Raw genomic sequence first — 20,814 nt, 5'->3', positions numbered from 1 at the left:
TAGTGGATGATCATTTCCGTGTTGTTCTGGTTTCAGCTGGGTTAATTTTCTTCTCGGTAGCTAGTACAGTGCTCTGTTCTGGCTCTGATGTGAGAACACTGACAGCACACTCACTGATGGTTTTAGTTGTTGCTGGGTGATGTTTATACTAAATCAAGGACTTTTCAGTTCCTTGGGCCCTGCCAGCGAGAGGGCTGGGGGGGGGCACAGGAAACTGGGAGGGGACACGGGAAATGGGGAGGGGACACAGCCAGGGCACCCAAACTAGCCAAAGGGATATTCCATACCATATGACGCCATGCTGAGTATATAAACTGGGGGAAGAAGAAGGAAGGGGGGGACATCTGGCATTATGGCGTTTGTCTTCCCAAGTAACCGTTACACGTGACGGAGCCCGGCTTCCCTGGGGATGGCCGAACACCTGCCTGCCCGTGGGGAGTGGTGAATGGATTCCTTGCTCTGCTTTGCTTGGGTGCCTGGCTTTTGCTTTACCTGTTAAATCGTTCTTATCTCAGCCCTTGAGTTTTACATTCCTTTCCAGTTCTCCTCCCTACCCCTCTGGGTGAGGGGCAGTGAGTGAGCAGCCGACATTAAACCACGACGCATGTATAAAAAATTCTCATTGTTTATGCTGTTTGAAATGCTAGGCCCCTCATCAGCATCTGGCTAGATTAAAAAGGGCTATTAGGGCCACTAAAAAAGATTATCTAATGAAATATTTTACTGCAAGTTTTAATATAAGCATGGACAAACATGCTTAAGCAGCTAGATCTTCATCTTTGCTGCTACGAAGATACTGGTCTGAAAAAATCAAGTTGAATGACAAACTGAACATCTAATATTAGGTGACAGGCCACAGCCTCAAGCATTTCTGTGTGAATCAGAATCTTCTTTATTACTGGTAACTTCTGGTTGGATTGTACCTCCATGCAGACCTGACAACATGGCTTATGCATACTGACACTTTAAGCACTACTTCAGCTACTTCTAAACTTTTTGAAAATTACTTTTCATGCTCTAGGCGTCTTGGTATATAGAAAATTAACAATGTCCAGTAACTTTTCTGTAAGGAAGATGCTCCATCTTTTAAATCCATCTTCAATAGAGAATGCTTCTGCAACAGTCTGAGAGAAGCACTTCCCATGTGTTGCTTAAGTGAACAAGCCCCAGTAGAGACAAGGCGGTGCTCTGTAATGTAAGTGAAGGCTTAATTTAGATGGTGATCAGCATTTACCCTGATGGGCTGTCTCACAGATTGGGATCTGAAATCTCTCCAGACGCCAGTATTAGTTCTGCAGATTTCCTGCCAGAGTTGATCTAGAATCGGAACAAAGTCTAGGCATCAGCGTGTTTAAACCCCCACCTCCCCACCCAGATCCCAGATTTCTCTCAGAAACACAGAAGTTGCTGCAGACACAGCTATGAAATATTGTTAAACTTGTACACTTTAAGGCACTTGCAGATTCTACACATCTTCAATGAGTTAAATCTTCAATATTTCTGGAAACAAGATCAAATACATTTTCAGCTCACTTTATGCATTTGATAGTGTAGTAAGGTACGTATGTAGAAGAATTAGGTGTCTGAAACACCTGAACTCTGAGGAAAACAGACCACCTTGAACAGGAACCTAACTCAGAGTCCAAAATTTATTTAAATTACCCAAATGCTAGTCAGTGAGGCTTGATCTGCTCTTTTAAAGTGTTATGGGGCATTAAAAGCAAAACAACTTTTTAAGTACAGCTTTGTGTTCCACCCCATTCCATGCCTTTCACTGTGCAAGCTGCATGCACTGTACAGGAAGCCTGAATCTCTGTCCTACAGTAACATACTCTGTGCTTCGTTTTTGCCTAGTTTTCGCTCTTCTTATAGCTGCTTCCAAAAAGGAAACACAGAACAATGGATAAAGATGATTTACGGTTGGTTAATGGCTCCCCTCCAAAAACACTAGGAACAAGGATTTTGAAAACGGCTGGTTTAGCACTTTCAAATTAAAAGTACATGGAAACTCACAATCCTTGAGTACCAGTTCGCTGTGTGAAAGAGCCATCTACTTTGGGACTCTGGGTATATAAAACAATCATTCTTCAGCTTCATAGCTTACAGTAATAACTACTGGGAAGTTAAGAGATTTGAGGTGTTTTAGTCTTTTCCTACTGTTTGAAGGCAAGGATTCCAGACTAAAACAACTCTGCAGTTCAGCCTAAGTAAGTGTAATAAGGGTTGATGAGGTAATACATCAATAAAAATTGAACTTGATACAACAAGCCTACTTTCAGTACGCAGTGCAGATGGGAGGGTGGGGAAGAACACCAGCATTCTACTTGGCCTTTGAGAATATCTGATCTGTTTTTTTAAACTGAACCCAAAGTTGCACATTTATTACTAAATAACGCTCAAGATTACGACCACATTAACAGCTTTCTGTTAAAATGTTTCATAGCATCACGGAATGACTGTGGTTGGGAGGAACCTCTAGGGCTCATCTTGTGACCTCCAGTAGTTTGCCCAGGACCATAACCAGGTAGTGTTGGAACATATCCAAATGAAGACACCACAACCTGTCTGGGCAATCTTTTCCAGTCAGTACTTCATCACCCTCCCAGTAAAAAAGTGTGTCCTAATGTTCAGAGCAAAACTCCTGTGTTTCAGCTTGTGCCTGTTGCTTCTTGCCCTGTCATTAAGCATCACAGAGGAGAGCCTGGCTGCACCTTCTTTGTGCCCTCCATTCAGGTATTTGTACACAAACAGTGGAGATGTCCCTGAGCCTTCTCTTCACCAGGCTAAATAGTCCCAGCTCTCTCAGCTTGTCCTCCTAAGAGAGATGCTCTAGATCCTGCAACACCTTAGTGGGCCTTTGCTGGATTCACTAGAGGAGCTCTGCTGTAATCAAGCAAGAATAACTTGTTGCAGGTACAGTGCAATATGTATCCCCTCCTTAATCCTCCCGACTTCTTTCAGAACTATTTTCATTGTTTTTTTCTAGATACGGCTGGAGCCAACTGCACTAAAATTATAGTAGAATACTTTGAAGGAGTTTCTCCGCTCAGTTGTTGCGGCTGTTGCTCTAAATACAGCTAGGAGTAAGAATTAGTACTTGTCCTGGTCTTAGCTGGGATAGAATTAGTTTTCTTCTTAGTAGCTGGTACAGTGCTGGGTTTTGGATTTAGTATGAGAACAATCTCTAAATCAAGGACTTTTCAGTTTCCCATGCTCTGTGAGCAGGTGCACAAGAAGCCGGGAGGGAGCAAAGCCAGGACAGCTCTCCTGAACTAGCCAGAGGGATATTCCATACCACAGAACGTCATGTTCAGTATGTAAAGTGGGGAGAGAGGGCCGGGAACCACTGGTCACTGCTGGGAGGCCGGCTGGGCATTGGTCAGTGGGTGGTGAGCAATTGTACTGTGCACCACTTGGGTTTTTTTCCCCTTTGGATTTTATTCCTCTCTCTCCCTCTCCTCTTCATTACAATTATTATTAGTTTTACTTTATTTCACCAGTACTATAACCTTGTTTATCTGTGCTTAAGAGGGTATTTGTTATCACTGTAGATAGATTCATGTGGTATTGTGGATTGGGCAGTCACTGACTTCAGTGAATGCATCAGTGTAATCACTGGTTGATAACTGCCAGTTATCAGTTGCTGACAAGGATCTTGAAATTTTGGTAGCCTGTCTACCTGAAGATACAAAACAGACAGAAGTACATCACAGAAGTATTCTGTTGGGTTACAGAAGACTGTCAGTATCTGACAGTATTTGTATTCACCGTGTCTCATGCAGATTATTCAAAGAAACATGAATTAAAATATGAGAATGCAAGACTTGTATGACTTTGCTCCTACATGGACAATGACAGGAGTTTAAAGTCAAAGCTCTGTTTGCGTCGCGGTACTGAGGATAACACGACAAAACCCACCAAACTTCTTAAAAATAAATTTAATTTTATGCATTAGAAATATTATCCCCAATAGCTCCACCTTTCCACATTTTTTAACAACAAAGTTAATGGCTTTCAAAATTAATAAACAGCTAAATAATTAATTTCAGTATTAGATTCAGATTCTGGTCAACTGCATAAGAAAGCCAGTCACTATCAGATAATCAGGAAGGAATAAAAATTATTTTTTATACTGTCAGTTAATTTTTGCACCACTGATATGATATGAGCATAGAACTTAACTTCAGAGTCAAACTAAATGGACGAAATGTATAAAATCAGCACATGATCTTCAACACTTCCACAGATTCCAGCAGTATTTTAATGACTTCTGCACTGTATTCTAAGGTAAGTGAAGCCAACCACCATATGAAACAGATAATAAAAGCTGTTTACTTCGATTGGACAAGTGTGTCCAGTTTCCTGATACACAGATTAATTCAGCATTGTAAACAAGCCTTCTAATACAATTCACGAAAATGTTCGCTTTATGGTTCACGCTTTCAAATTTATGATTACCATGGTTTCATTGTGCTCACGAGAAGCAGGCAGGCTTGCACCTGGACGTTTTTGCTTTACGTTATGGTTAGGCCGCCATTTTACGGATCATGTAGTTCAGAATGCCGCCATTGTGGAAGTAAGTGAGCTCCACATCAGTGTCAAATCTCATGATGGCATGAAAGGTTTTCCCAGTATCCAGCTGTTGGGGTCAAAGAAAGTCATTCAAACAGCAGAACCTTCCACATATTACATGACATCATAGTAAAATAAGGACTATTAAGACAGTTTTGCCATCTCAAGGAATTGTGATGGAAAGTTAAAGTGAACAGGCACTCAACATCAGTATTTCTTTCCATGCTAGGCTACAGCCAGCTGCCCAAGAGGAAAGTGCTTTAAAACAAACTGTAATAAACACGGTATGGAGTTTCCTTGCATTGCATTTGCTGTCTCATTTAGATTTACTGATACAAGCCCAGGGGCATGAGAGCTGACCACCCTTTCAAATGGTTATGCTAATTCTTGATGTTTTCCTATGTAGTCATTCTTCTGGCTCAGGTACAGCAGCAATACTAATTTCATTCACTTTCTTTGAGGCCTAGCATTTGGGAATCAGAAAAGCACAAAGACAACTGCATGAAGTGAATAAAATACTTGTATTTTACTGAAGACTCCCCTGGTCAGGTACTTCGAGATGAATGCACAATGTTCACCTCTGACTGGTAAACTGACCGACTCTTTGGTACCTATAGTTCCTCTGCTTCAGGGCAGCTAATGGGGCACATGTAAACACCTATTGTTAGAAACTAATTCAGGGAGACCACCTGCATTAAATGAACATGCAGTAAGCACATTGTTTTACTAACTGCAGTAGAAGAGCAGACTTTGATGCTATTAGGCTAATTAAGTCAGTTTTACAGATGTTCTAATCAAGAATAAACCAAATTTTATCACAGATGCCAGTATTTTTCAAAAAAAGGCATAGGTTTAGAGGCAAAGCTAGACAAAAAGAAGTCTTTCAAATACGGGGCCTGAAGTTTAGATTTTATGCTGGGTACACTTAAACTTCACTTTTAATGCTGCAGTGAACAGTATTCTGTCAGGCTGCAGTGAACAGTATTCTGTCAGTTGAATTGTCAATGAATTATTTTAAATTCGTTTAAATAAATTAGTTTAATGTATTTAATTTAACAGTTACAGTTCACATTCTATTGTGCTTCAAACATTTAAATGAGACAGAAAAATTTATAGTGGACTTTGAAAGACTGGTCCAAAATACAGGACTGCTTTGTGCTAAGTAAAAGAGTTTGGTCATGCTGCTTTTATATCCCATCACAGCAAATCTCTACTAGAATGACTGTTTTCATCCCCTTCTCCATGACAATTCTCCCTTCCTTAGGTAAGAGAAGCTTACTGCCATATGAAAGCAAGTTGTTTGAAGAGTCAGTTAATTCTGAGTGAAATTATAGTGAGTCAGAAAATTCAGACCTTTGGTGTCTCGTACCTTAATCTCAATTTTCATCTGAGGTTTTAGTTTTTCAGGAATGACAATCGTGTAACGCTCCCGTCCAGTGAGTTTTAAAGTCCCTGCATCCTCACCAGGTAAATACTGCAGAGGAATCACTCCCATCCCTACTAAGTTGCTTCGATGAATTCTCTCATAGCTTTCAGCAAGTACAGCCTTGACACCCTGGGAAATACAAAACAGGTATAGTTATCTTTATGGTTCAGGATAGTCTTCCGTGCTCATGGGAAGGAAATTGGTACATTTGTGGCCCCCTCCATTTCATTTACCAGCTACTGGCAGGGTCAGCAGATCGTGTCTGACAGTGGACTGTCCAGGATGACTTGATTATATGTTAACTTTTAAAAATCTTTAAAAGAAATCTGATTGCCAGGCTGTTGCTTTCTTGGGAATCCTGTATACTTCTTTAACATGTTTTAAGTAAAGCACCACTAGGCATTTCCATAACTCTTGCTAATTAAGTGTTACCCTCTTACACTACAAGTTCCAGGATGCAGTTTAATTAATTTCTGAATTTTTACATATTAATACAGTAAAGACAAAAAAATTACCACTGGAACAAACCCCCTCAACCCACCCCCCAAACACAGATAAATGTAATCTTACACACCAGCTCTCCTAAAACTTTTGCCTTCACAAATTCCACAAGGAAGCTTGAATCAGAGTTCAGGTTGGTAAATAATGTAGAATAGGCAGACAAAGAATGCAAAGAATTCCACTGTACGCGGATTTCTGTTAGGCTCCTATAACAATACTGTTAAGCATCCCTGCAATCTGCATATTGAAGCCATGCTAAATTTCATTTTCACTGGTACCACTTTTCTCCTACACTTCCTATCTTCCCTGCTAAGTGAGCTGAAGAAGGCAGCTGGAAGGAGACCCAAGGTTTACTGGGTTATGGGAAGCACAAGTAAAGAAAATGGCCTTTCTCGTGTAGCCTTCTGGATTTCTAGCTGAAGATCAGTCAAGACTTCCAGTCTGAACAGGATCTAGGAATATTTGCCCAGCTTTTGCAACGTTACTATGACTCTTGGAGGAAGCTGAGATTTCAAAATAGCTCTGGCTATCAGAAGTAAGAATGAGCAAATCAGGACGTTGGTCATTGATATGGAGAAATAGTGTGAAATAGGGACAATGGACATCGATCGTGATTGTATATGTCTGCCCAGGAATGCGGGTACGGTGACTGGTCATGGGTGCGGTGTCTGGTCACATAGGCACACAGCTTTGAGGAGACAACTACAGTTTTGAGGAGACCCCTACCTTTCTTCCTCTAACAAAGGGGCTATTTAAAAAAGAATGAGAAAAGGATGAGAGATATTCCAATGCTATCTAGAGGGAGGGAGTGCTAAGTCTCCTTGCTGGAGAAGATCCGGATGGCCACAAGGACATGAATCACCTACAAACCTGCAAGACCACCACATTCCAGCAAACTGGACTGATAAGCTAATTAACATACGAAGCGGGTTTATGTAACGAATATGTATAGGCGTTAATTGAATATTCATTTGTTTCATTGTATAAATGTGAGATGGTTGGTCACTTTGGGCATGCACGCTTGTGGAGGAGCGATCCCCCGTGCATCTGCGCGCAACAAACATACCTACTTTATAACTTTCGAGTTATAGAGTCTAATTCCGCCGTCAGTTTGGCGAGCCAGGCAGGAGGATTTCTGCTCGGCCGAGGGACCAGCTGCGGAGCGGACGCTCCTAGGCGCGCCCCGGGAGATTTCCTCGGAGGAGCCTCCTCTTCTCAGCTGTTCCCCCGGGAGCAGAAGAGAACCCCTGGATCCACGGATAAAACGGTATGTTTAGAAACAGGGCGGCTGGTGAGACGCACGGAGACGCCCGGCGCGCAGCGTAGTCCCCAGGAGGAAAGGTACCTTGGGAGGGGGTTTGCTGACCGAGGGGTGGCCGCTAGCGATCTTGGGGGCAGATCGAGCAAACCCGAGGTGACTGCCATTCCTAAAAGCCCGGAGGCCTCGCGACGGAAAGCGGGGGGCGGGACGGAATAAGGCGGAATCTCACAGGAACAAGAGGGACCTCACAGCAAAAGTAAAAGGGAAACTTTTGCATAGGAAAAAAAAAGAAGAAAAAGAAAAAAAGAAGAAAAAAAAAGAAAAAGGGGGAAGCTAAAAACTTCCTTTAGGTTGTCTTAAGATTTGGGGAATTCCTAGAATGCAACAACTGAAATAGCGCTCTGTGTCTTGTTTGTTCTATGTGTTGTCTTGTTACATGTTCAAAACTTGGAGTTATGAAATGTATGTTGAAAAATAATAATATTCTGGTAATTCGTGGCAAATAGCGGAAAACTTAACACTCTGCTTAAGACCAGGAAAAATTTGGTTTTTTGTTTGCTGTTTGTTTTTTGGCAATTGTTCATTGAAATGCATACTTTGTGAACTGTCAGTGTTCCTAAAAGTTGTACGTAGGTGCACGGTACCGTATAACATACTGCTTGTGTGACTGCCGGCTGCCTGGAGAGTGTGAATGGTGTGATTGAGATGCACATTTTGATTTTCCATGTATAGCTTAATTATTTTGACTGAGTGTGAGTGCAAGAGTGCTTGAGACACGCGTTTGAGTGCAAAACGAGTAAGGAGCTCTATCCGCGTTTCCAACCTTGGGTGGCTAAGGCGGCCGGAGAAAAACAAAGTAATTAAAATTGCAAAATGGGAAATGGAAGGAGTAAGCCCTGTGAAAAATCGCCCTTGGGTTGCATATTAAAACATTGGAGGGATATCGTAGGACATGGTGGTACCGAAAATAGAAGGAAATTGATTAAATATTGTAATCAGTGGTGGCCTTTGTATAAATTGGGGAGTGATGCGAAATGGCCTCAGGAGGGAGGAACATTAGATTATAACACTCTCCTGCAATTAATGTTGTTTCTGAGGAGAGAGGGAAAATGGGACGAAGTATCGTATGCAGACATGTTCTTCGTCCTCCGGGACAAACCCGAGTGGCAAAAGGACTGTGGATTAGTACCCCCTCGGGATCCTATGGCTCTAGAAAAGGATGGGAAAAAACCTGAGACCTAAACTAGAAAGATGTTCTTGTTGAAATTTTTGTGTTTAAAAGCTCAGGTTGCGGTTCCTTCTGTGGAGCAACCAGAATGAAACACGAGTTAAGATATAAAAACTTGTACTGATGTATGTAAAACCTGAGGCGTGTGTGTGTAGAATCAAAGACCTTGTGAAAGTGTTGAAGTATTGGGGTGAGTTTGTACAAACCCCCGTACCCCCTCGAAGGTGCGACTGAGTCACGCGGGATGCATGGCAGGATGTTTGCTGTTTGCCTGCGAAGGCTGATATGTAATAACACAGACTTAAAGCAGCAAGGAGCAGATTTACATTCAGGATAAGAAAGAGTCAAAACAGAAGTGCTGCTGCAGAGGCAGGCTTGTGTAACCTGCAGAGCAGGAAGAGCATCTTCTGCCCCGAACCCTCCTGCTGGTGGGGAGGAGGGGGTTGCTGTTCCTGACAATTGAGCAGAAGGACCTGACAATGTCACCCCAATTGCTGCAGCATTTGCAGTACAACAGGACCAGTAATGGCCCCTTTAGGGCAGGGAATGGGTATGAGGTGGAATTTTAGTGAATACAAAACCAACTTATTTGTTAAACTTCAGTAAAAAAAAAAAAAATAATAATTTGTTACAGTTGTGGGAGCTGCTGGCCACCAGGAGAACATCCTGAAACCTTTAAAGTATAAACTAAGAAAACAAATAAGAATGCCAAATTCATCGAAATCTTTGTTGGGATGAGATTTATTAGAACATCTAGACGTTTAAAGAAGGAGAAATGAAACTTAAAGTTAAAAATGATCAAGTAATTGAAATATTAAGCTTATCTTTCATTCAACAGAAAAGAGGAAAAGAGGACCTCCCTGAAGTATTAACCAGGTGTATCTGAAAATAAATTCCAGGAAAGGTGAAAAATGCTTTGCCTGTTACAGTAAAAATGATAAGGGGGAGGCTTGCCCAGTTCAGATAAAAACAATATCCCTTGGTCAGCAAGGCTGTGGGGATATTGGCAGAAAACCTGAAATAAAATACACTCTGTAGTAGATCTACTAATGTAAATCTGTGTGTTTTGCCATGACAGGGACTTGTTATGGGATGTGCAGATGAAACTGCATTGACAACGAAGTACAAGGAATAAGGTTGGTCAGGTGCCTCCTACCATAGTCAAGGGCAAGACTGGGTTGGCCTCTGTGTTTGCCACCAAGAAGAATCTTGAGCTCCGCTGTGGGCTGCAACCCAGTAGGCGTTGAGCGGTGGGAACATATGCCATGCCAGACCTTGGTGTGAGGAATGGCCCACTCTGAGGCACTGATTTGGAAATTGGAACCCGCCTGGCCGACCATGAGGCCAGACAAGTAACAGAGGAGGTAGGAAATGAGGGATTATCCTTAACCAGGCGATAAAATCCAAACTGTAAGTACAGATCAAGAGCCAAACTATTCTAAAGAAAACTTAAAGGTAATTCAGGACATGAATGATAAAATAAAATTAAGTAAGTGGACTTATTTAAGGGATGGTCATATAGTGGTACCATCCAATTTAATATGGACCACAGCCCTATTATTAATAAGACGCATTGGGGAGCTGATGCTTTATATAAAAGTCTAAATCAGAAATTGATAGGACAAAACTTGTATACTGTAATAAAACAGGTGACTCAGCAATGTGAAATGTGTTTATGCAATAATCCCAATAAAGCAAATAAAATAAAACTAGGGAACATTAGTAGAGGAAATGTTCCAGGGCAACACTGGCAGATCAATTTCTCGGAACTTCCTAGAAAAGGGGGGTATCGATATTTATTGGTACTAACAGATACCTTTTCAGGTTGGCCAGAAGCCTTCCCGTGCAGAACTGCTAAAGCCCAGGAAGTGACCAAAATACTACTCCAAGAGAAAATACCTAGGTTTGGAGTCCCAGCGGTAATGTCCTCGGAGAGAGGACCACATTTTGTGCCCAGAGTAGTACAACAGATCAGCCACCATCCAGGAATAGATTGGCAATTACATACCCCACACCGACCACAATCAAGTGGCCAGGTAGAAAAGATGAATCATCTAATCAAACAACAGATTGTCAAGCTAGGTCAAGAAACAAATCTAACTTGGCCCCAGTCTTTGCCATTAGCTCTTACATGAATTCGAACTAGACCAAGAGCAAAAGAGGGGCTTAGCCCATTTGAAATTTTATATGGACGACCCTATGGGGTACAAAAGGGGACGTCTTCACAGACTGGTGAAGAAACAATGACTTCCTATATGGTGGCACTAAACAAACAATTAATAAGAATTGAGAAGCATGTGATGGGAACACGCAGTAGGGGTCTGGATGGACCTGTTCACGATATATGACCAGGGGACTATGTATACGTTAAGTGTTTTGCAGATAAAACCCTGGAACCACAGTGGACCGGACCTTTTCAAGTCCTATTCACCACCTACACTGCAATCAAGGTTGAGGGACAGAATTCTTGGATTCACCATACCCGGATCAAGAAAGCCCCTGCAACTTCGTGGAAAGTAACCCCAGATAAAACAGAACTGAAACTCAAATTTACTCGGACAAATGGGAACAATGTGGGTGGCAAGTAAGTGAACCTGAGCGGTTATGGATCCACCATATGGGAAGGGCACCACAACAAACAATATAGAACAAAAGAGTCTGGGACCGAGCCAGTGGCCAGTCTTGCCCAACTTGTTATTAGTAAGCCCCAACTCAAACAAAGATATTTTTGATCAAAACAGATTTTATATGTATATATGAGGAACGTTTAGATTCTTAAAATGAACAATAGTGGGTTTAAACCATTTGTGGTTTTTTGTACCCTCTCTCTTGCCTACAACCAAGAGCCTGATAACTGGGCTTGGAATCATGCCCAGAAAAAACACACTGGAATAATGGGAAAGGTGGACTCAAAGACGAAACTAGCTATGGTGTTTTTTTCTGAAAATGAGGTATACCAAAGGAATCAATGGGACCGGGAGGATGTACATAAATTCGACCGATTATGGGGAAAATTAGGAGATAGATAAAAGTAGGGTGTCAAACGTATAATGAAAAGGATAACACCAAGATTTCGGGAGACACCCTGATTAATGTCAGAAAGGTAGATAAGGAATTTACCCTTCTAAATACAACCATGTGCTTTAATTCACGGGAATGTTGGCACAATTTTACCTTAACCAAGCCCATCTTTATAATATGCCTAGGAAAGGAATCCCCAAGAACAGCTCTGACTTATAAGATTAAAATAACAATCCTGCTAACCACTGTTCCTACCACCACCACAGTTACAACAACCCCATTAACGCTTACTAAACCAAATCCAAAAATTTATACAATCAGAAATACAGGTCAGCAACAAATGTTGTTTAACCCAGAAAGAATAGAGTTACAAATACAAGTCAATGTTTCTGATGCTAAGCCATCCTGTTCCCCCTTCTTACGAACCTCTTATGAGGGATGGACAACTTGGTTAAGAAAAAGGGGGAAATATTTATCAAAACCGAATAGTGAGAAAAAAGGTAGAACAGGATGGAAACCATAACTGGTGGAATACTCTCTTTGGCTGGTCACCTTCTGCAACAGGAATTCTTAACACTACGGTACACCCCATTGTGATCTTCTTGATCAGTTTAGGAATTTCCTTAATACTAACCATTATGTTATATTTGTGGGTTTGGAGAATGTTTAAAAGGGTAACACTTATGTGTGATGCTTTGTATCATTAGGAAGACTGCTTAAGTAAAAGAATTTACTGAGTTTGATAGAAAAGGGGGGATTGATATGGAGAAATAGTGTGAAATGGGGACAATGGACGTCGATTGTGATTGTATATGTCTGCCCAGGAATGCGGGTACAGTGACTGGTCATGGGTGTGGTGTCTGGTCACATAGGCACACAGCTCTGAGGAGACAACTACAGTTTTGAGGAGACCCCTACCCTTCTTCCTCTAACAAAGGGGCTATTTAAAAAAGAATGAGAAAAGGATGAGAGATATTCCAATGCTATCTAGAGGGAGGGAGTGCTAAGTCTCCTTGCTGGAGAAGATCCGGATGGCCACAAGGACATGAATCACCACTCCTTGCTGGAGAAGATCGGATGGTCACAGATGGTCACAAGAACGTGAATCACCTACAAACCTGCAAGACCACCACATTCCAGCAAACTGGACTGATAAGCTAATTAACATACGAAGCGGGGTTTAGGTAACTAATATGTATAGGTGTTAATTGAATATTCATTTGTTTCATTGTATAAATGTGAGATGGTTGGTCACTTCGGGCATGCACGCTTGTGAAGGAGTGATCCCCCGTGCATCTGCGCGCAACAAACATACCTACTTTATAACTTTCGAGTTATAGAGTCTAATTCCGCACGTCAGTCATAAGCTAGTCTTCTTGACTACGCACTTTTAAGTACTGACCTCCTTCTGGTTTACTGCAGTCACTCACCAAGAGGAATGGTCCTTTAGCTGCCCAGTCTCTGGAACTTCCTGCACCGTATTCCTTCCCAGCCAGCACAATCAGAGGATGGCCAGCCTGCTTGTATCTTTCTGCAGCATCAAACACATCCAGCTGGAATGAAAATGCCCAACACCTTAATACACTTTTTGGGGGTGGAAGCACGGTTCCAGGGAAACAAGGAAAGAAGTGTTCCCACATAAACAGCTGAAGCCCATACTTTCTGCCAAGCAGCACTTTAAGGATATTAATCACAGTGATTTGTGGCTTCTTTGTGGTCTGATCTCATTCCCAGCACAAACCTGCACCTTCCATTACCACTTTACAGTGGTTATACCCTCCAGTGCTAAGCCTGATAGCAGTAGGTATGCCTGACCTGCTTCCCGAGGTCAATACAGCTTCCCCTCATCAGCTTTACTAAAAAGGCAGTTAAGCAAATGACCTAAGCTGTAAGAAGGAAAGCCACTACTAATCCACTCTACTGTCAATGAGCCTTAGTTTAGAGGAGCAAGTGTACTTACAGTTTCCCCGGAAGGGAAATGGACAGTCTGAGGTCCTTGTTTATCAACAAATTTGTTCACCAAGCGAATGTTTGCAAATGTTCCTCTGGCCATGACAGCATCATTCCCTCTGCGGGAGCCGTAAGAATTGAACTCTCGAGGAGTCAAGCTATTAAGGGAAAAAAAACCCAACAAAAAAAAGGAAACGTGTTTTGTTTTTTTTTTAGACTGAAGCACTCTGTGCTTTAAAAAAAGAAATTAATGAACTGATGTTTTTAAGGCAGATATGAACATAGTTCCCATCATGGCAGTAGCATCCATTTAGCCAATATTTCTACTTTTATTCTTTTTTTGGAGGAAAAAAATAAAGTAAAAAAAATAGAAGTATGCCTACAGCCTGGTCACAGAAAGCAGCTTCCATAGTATTGTCATCCCTTGCCCTAGTAAATGGTATCTGATAGTGGTGCAAGGATACAGTTCCTGTTAGGTCAGAAGACACAATACAACTCTTTTCTTAATAGCTGGCTACTGAAAATCTTCCTTGTTACTTATATTACCACAGCACCTAGAACAAAGGTAGAGACACCACTGTGCTAAACATTTAAAAGGCACAGAGCATCCCTGCTACAAATTAGAACTACAGAAGAAAAAGTTAATCCGCAAGTAGAGGTATTGGAATAAGGGGACACTCCAGCCTAAACAGTAAACAAAGAATATGCTGGAATGTGACTGAAAATTGACTGTTTGCACTGGGCTACATCCAAACAGCAGCTATGACGTACATCTGTTTTGTAATTTCTGTAGGGCTATTTAGATTTCAAAGTGACTGACAGCACAGGGCCAAAGAGTCCAGAGACGTTAGTTGTCAGCAAATCATGTTTTAATCCATTTCCCCTCCAGAATTACTAGTTCTAGTGAATATGTATTTCTTGTACAATGTCAGTCCTGTTCCTCAAAAGATCACTGAAGCTGTAGGAAGTACTAAACCAGAGAATAAAAGTATTATCTGTCAAGACTGGATAGGGCAACTCAGCAAGTCCTAATCGTGCCTTAAGTTGAACCCAGAGTACTAAACTGATGGACGGGCCATGGAAAAAGCCTGATATTTTAGAGTCCAAAGCAGTTTGGACTCTAACCACAATAGCTTTGCCAGTTTTTGCAGCTGCACTGAAACCTAAATTTCTGGATATTCTATAGCTGGGGTCCTCAAACTATGGCCCGCGGGCTGGATACGGCCCCCCAGGTTCCTCAATCCGGCCCCTGGTATTTACAGAACCCCCTGCCCCCCCCCGCCAGGGATTGGGGGGGGGAAACCAAGCAGCCGCAGATGGCTGCCTGCCACTGCATCTGCGCCGGCCCCTGGTTAAACAGTTTGAGGACCCCTGGTCTATAGCTCTTGACAGTCTGGATCTATTAAATAGTTGCACATGCTAGAAGAAGCAAGTATAAAACCAAAACAATTTTTGGCAATAAGGACCGTGATAATTTTGTTTCATTAGGGGCACAAATCCTTATTCCTTTATTTATGAATACACTTACTGTAAATTAGCCTGAAAGTTATCTTCCTCCCCTCTGTCCATACAAAAGTCTTCAGCTCTCCAGTGTAACAGACATGCACATACTCTGTGCAAGTTCTTACACTTGGTGAGAGCTGCTGAAACAGCAGAGAAAGAAATGTTTTTCTTTCTTCTTTTATATATTCTCCAGGCATCCATGAAGGTATACAAGCGTATGCGAAATACCACCAGATATGTGTGGCTGTAACATGGTATAGTAGTTGTGGCTTGTTTCCTCTTCCCAGTCCGTAACAAGAAGCAGTGCTTACCCTCTGCTGGTCAAATAACGGGCTGCAGGACTATTTCTTGCTATATTCCCAGCTGGAGATATGTGGTCAGTTGTCACAGAATCCCCAAAACTCAACAGGACATAAGCATCTTCTATTGTTTTTGGGGTCTGAAGAGCCAAAGTCTAAACCATCATAAATAAAAACATAATCATTAGAAAACGCCACAGAATTCCTTTACCTTTCTTGAAAGTGCAAACCAAAAACAAGGTCTCCCTTTTTATATGTTAGAAGAAAGAAAAAAACCCGAACCCGTTTTGGACAAAATGTGATTTCCTGGCTGGCTGTCAGCAAGTTCAAGATGAAGAAAATAGAGACAAAAAAATTAGCCAAGACTTCCAGTAGTACATGCATGAATGCAGACAAAAACCCCACAGGATTACTATGCATCTGCATGTATTGAAATCTGCATTTTCTTTCAAATAGTACTGAAATAGCAATCTGAACACTGAATTATTTGGTGCAAAATACAGGCAGGCAGAACGGTGGGTTTTGTTTCCTGTCCTTTTCCCTCACTTGTTTTGTGACTATTTAAAAGTATTTCACCTTAAAAGGAAAAAGACTTTTCAAAAGCCCTGAAGTGACAGGGAATCCTTAGAATTTTCAGATTCACTCATGCCTTTGTATTAAAATGAACACAATACTGTAATTCAAACATTTGAGAACCAAAGCCACAACAGGCTATGATGATGGATGCTCCCAGGCCCCTCAAAATGGCTTTCCTTCACCTTTGACCTTGACTACACACTTCTGTTTGATTCAAAGGGAAAGTGTGCACGTACCAGACCATCAAAGAAAGGTGGAGACTTGATATAAGTTGACTTAGGATTCCAAGTATATAGTGTATCTGAAGGAGCATCCAAGGCATTCCAAGACTTGTTTACTGTCTGAAAAACATACAAAGACATCCCATCAATTTCTAAGTTTTCAGAATCAAGGAAATTACTTCAGAATCCAGGTAAAACTACAAATTTGACTTCAGCAAAAGCCCTGTGTATTTCTTAAAGCACTTTGGGAAATTCTTGTGACAATATATATTATGTTTGGGGTTCATTTTGTTATGAAGACCAACTTATTTAACATCTTTAGAACAGCACAGTACATCAATCAAACTACTGTCCAGGGGATTAATTCACCTCTATTTTTTGGTAGACCTCCTTGAACATCCCAGGAATAACAAACTGACGCTCAACAGCTTGAATCTCATTTCTTGTTGGCCAGATATCTTTCAGGTAAATCTTCTTCCCTGAAGCATTTATTCCTGTAGAAAATGGTATTTTTATGTTTGTTGAATAAATTTTCCATTAAGGAAGAAAAAGTTTATCATGGTGTTCTTTAGGTATGTGTTCCTTCTAACCCTGTTAACACTCATGAGACACACTTTATTTCACCTACAAGGGTCTGACAGAAGAGGGCCTCATAAACTTGATGATGACTGTACATATGGCTTCTTTTGTGATTTCCAAGGGCCTTCCAGAATAATTTAGATTGGAAAGGACCTTTGAGGGTTGTCTAGATGAACTTCCTGCTCAGAGGAAGTCTACTAGGTCAGGTTGCTCATGACAGACCGTCATCCAATTATCACTGAAAAGGTGCCCCTGTTTAATTAGCACACTGGTCAGGCTTGGCTTGCCCCTTTCTCCATCATACAGACTCCTTGTCGCTCTGTTTCTTAACAATTGCATGCTTTGTGTCCCAGAGGTACTCCGTATCTCCCTAGGACAAATGTTTCTGAAGAGCATAATTCCAACTAGTTTAGTCTATAAGCTGTGAAAAGAAGCATCCTGATACTGTCTTACCCAAAGGCTCTTTCTCAAAGTCGATCCGAACAGTCCCTGCAATTGCATAGGCTATTACCAGTGGTGGGGAGGCTAGGTAGTTAGCGCGGGTGTTGGGATGGACGCGCCCTTCGAAATTCCTATTGCCAGACAACACACCCACTGCTACGAGGTCTCCCTGTAAGAGAGTTTGAGACAAAGGTAGCTGAGGTGCTTGCAGACTCCATATACCCAGCAGATCTGTGGAGATGCACTGTGCTGCAACATCAATGACTGGACAGTCACAGAACTGCCTCTTTTCAAGCAATCCCAGAGCACCTCCCACCTCAGAATACAGACTGAATTTGCTTCACACACAGCTGAGAAGAGTTAGTGCACAGCATAACACAGCTCAGAATAGCTTACCTATGCTGCACAGGAAAAAACTGCATACCTGTGTAATGGCCTCAACAACAGATTCTGGTAGGGGTCCACTATTGCCAATACATGTCATACAGCCATAACCCACCACGTCAAACCTAGACAGAGCACAAAAACCATCAGTGAACAAAAAGCTATTTTGGAGAAAGATGTTTAACCTCTCAGCAGTTGGCAGGGTCACTTTTAGAAGATGTACTGTATTAACAATTGCTGCCAAAACCAGCATTTTTGAGAATGCTCGATTTTTATCATTGCAGTGACTGTCTGTGCTCACAGAATGAATATCTAGGAATGAATTATCTAGCAAGATGAATAACACTATAGTGTCATTTATGCTATTTAAAAACCATCAGACTTGAAAAATAGCCCATTTTCCTGCTTAAGAACATGAGTCTTCAAGAAGCTACAGCAGGCAACACACCTTCTCGTTCATTGGCACAGTCAGCCAGCACAACAGCAATGAGTTAACTCATACAGGATCATGCCACACAGCAAATGACATATCTTCTAAGCTGTACAGGGAAATAGTTATTCTATTGCATCATTTGCTGTCAATGCTTTTAGCTAAGCAGCCACAAGACAACAGTAAGGAAAGCACTCTTACCCTAGTTGGGAAAGGTAACTCATAACTCCACTCTCCCTCAGATAGTAAGTGACAACCCCGCTTCCTGGGGACAGGCTAGTTTTAATGTATGGCTTCACTGTCAAACCAGCTTCAACAGCTTTCTTAGCAAGCAATCCTGAAAAATGCAAAGGGCATATTGCGGTTTTTCCTGGAAGTGTGACAGTCTGGTGGATCAACAGGTTAACAGAAGGATCATTAAATAACTGAAAAACAGAAAAGGCTCCATTTTCAGCAATGAAACGGTACAGTAAGCCAACAGCATTAACTCGAGAAAAAAACAGCTAGAGCTCAAGTGCTCTGTTGAACTGTAGATCCAACCTGCAATTTCTGCTCCACTGGAAAGCTGATGGAGGTTGCATTCAACAAGGTATACTCACACTGCGGCACCAGACAGACATTCAAAACTCAGAACACAATTCAGAAGACAAGTATGTCACAATAAATGCAATGAAGAATTGTTAACTTCCCTCTTATGGTGGTCTAGCGATCCACTGCTGAAATAACTGCCAACATATGACTTGCTGCCCTCAGAAGGAAATGGCTCTGAGAGCGCCAGCTCTGGACCTTGTGACAAACAAGCTATCTCACAACGTACATCTTGTTGCAGAGGTGCTGCCTGACCACTACATGCATAAAGATGTTTTAGTGGAGCGTATGTATTACCAGAAACGCATTTGTTCTGAACTTCTTCCTTTTAAATGAATTGTCCATACATAGCTGAATGTTCAGAAAACAAGTCCCCTCCAACCCCTTCCCAGGATGTGCATAAAAGAAGCAGCAGATATGCAAACTATGCAAAACTTCATATTCCCATGCCTCATTCTCCTTCTCACACACTCACTTAGGTAAGAAAATATACATAAGCTCTTATTTGAACCAACATGATGTCCAACAGGAAGATGTTATCAAACTGTTTTGCCTTTGTCAGCTGTTTGGCAGCTCTGTTAGACATGATTGGGAGACTTCTGCTTGTTAAGTGTTGTGTGAAAATGAACAGATTTGGAGGCCTAAGGGTAGACAGGTGAATTTTAAAAAGCAGTCCTATTCCTGAAATTTCTAGGACTCCTTAGCTGCCAGAGGAAGCTGTGGAAATGGGAGCTCTTGGATGCTTTTGAAAATGTGACCACAAATAAATGTTCATCCTAGGATCTGATAGCCTGATAGCCTGCTGGCTTGTTTTCCTGCCAATACCAGTTCTGAAAAGAATGCAAAGTCAAACTCTAAAAACTGGCAAGGAAACGCCAGAACTTATGTTGCTTCGAGCAACCTTAGTCCAACACCTTTGTAAAGTCAGATTAGGCTGTCAAAGCTACTACAGCATACACTTACTATCCCCACAACCACACAATCCCTGCACATCATTTAATGCACAGGACATACAGTGGTAGTTTGAAACAACTATTGGTATTTTGGATTTCTTTTAGCTTGATTACTTAGTGTGGAAGCACTCTACGTTACATTACTTGCCCTTCAAAGCCTGCTCCAAAAGCCAAATTACCATGCTTTTTGTGGGTATCTCGGAGGTTCTCAACACTTAGTGTACAGTCACTGGAGACTGAAAGAATTAATTTATCCCTCTCCTTGTCAAGGTCAAAGCATAAGCACTACTGGACGGAAAGGCAGCAACAGTAAGAGTGCCCACTAAATCCGAGTGCATACATTGAGAGCCTTAGGACTAGGTTCTTCAGCCCACTATGTGTTAAGTAGTATTGAATGTATGCAAAGTACCAAATTGTATCTGCAAAGCATTCTACACTTTAAACCCATAGAGCTATAAGGCCAAGCATGCTGAAAGATCAGTATTCCCTCTGCCATGCTATGAGGGTAAAAAATGCATGCCATTAACCTAGAAGCCAAATGCTTGAGGAAACTGTATCCTAAGCAGGTGGCACAACTGAGGGATACACCTACCTAAGGTGAGTAGGACAGAGCAAAGACAGCCTCTGTGGAGGAAACCTACTTCTTGATCCTTGGAAGAAATACAGCTCTATTTCTGTGATCATGACCAGGACAGACCTAAAGAAAGATGTATGCTGATTTGGCTGTCCTGTCCAGGGCAAGTGAATTGCAAGACGTCATTCAATTGCGTTCCTCACAAAGGGTAAGAAATAGAGCAGGCCTCTCCTCCACTTCCCTTCCCACCCCACAGACTGGCTTATGATGGACTTGTCCCTGTCGCTAGAAGTTAAAAAACCTGTTG

General features: G+C 41.7%; 1 protein-coding gene across 3 annotated transcripts in view; it reads right to left on the bottom strand.

The window, feature by feature from the left end:
* Positions 1-3,923: 3,923 nt before the first annotated feature.
* ACO1 (aconitase 1) overlaps positions 3,924-20,814 on the bottom strand; it is a 45,469-nt gene continuing 28,578 nt past the window's right edge. For 2 of the 3 annotated variants that reach the window (XM_040580442.1, XM_040580443.1), the window contains exons 12-21: positions 18,594-18,729; positions 18,003-18,087; positions 17,591-17,747; positions 16,928-17,052; positions 16,574-16,678; positions 15,774-15,916; positions 13,970-14,117; positions 13,440-13,562; positions 5,942-6,127; positions 3,924-4,639 (exon numbers count right to left, since the gene is read on the bottom strand). In XM_040580442.1, the coding sequence (XP_040436376.1) occupies positions 4,526-4,639; positions 5,942-6,127; positions 13,440-13,562; positions 13,970-14,117; positions 15,774-15,916; positions 16,574-16,678; positions 16,928-17,052; positions 17,591-17,747; positions 18,003-18,087; positions 18,594-18,729 (1,322 nt within the window). In that variant the 3' untranslated portion in view covers positions 3,924-4,525. Of the gene's footprint in view, positions 4,640-5,941; positions 7,066-13,373; positions 13,563-13,969; positions 14,118-15,773; positions 15,917-16,573; positions 16,679-16,927; positions 17,053-17,590; positions 17,748-18,002; positions 18,088-18,593; positions 18,730-20,814 lie in introns of those variants that run through there. The other variant, XM_040580444.1, reaches the window with a different exon arrangement.

This window comes from Falco naumanni, chromosome Z, assembly GCF_017639655.2.
Source record: "Falco naumanni isolate bFalNau1 chromosome Z, bFalNau1.pat, whole genome shotgun sequence".
NCBI classification, from domain to species: Eukaryota; Metazoa; Chordata; class Aves; order Falconiformes; family Falconidae; genus Falco; species Falco naumanni.
Note: the sequence above shows the minus strand (reverse complement) of the source record. Positions and strands in the feature narration are given on the sequence as shown.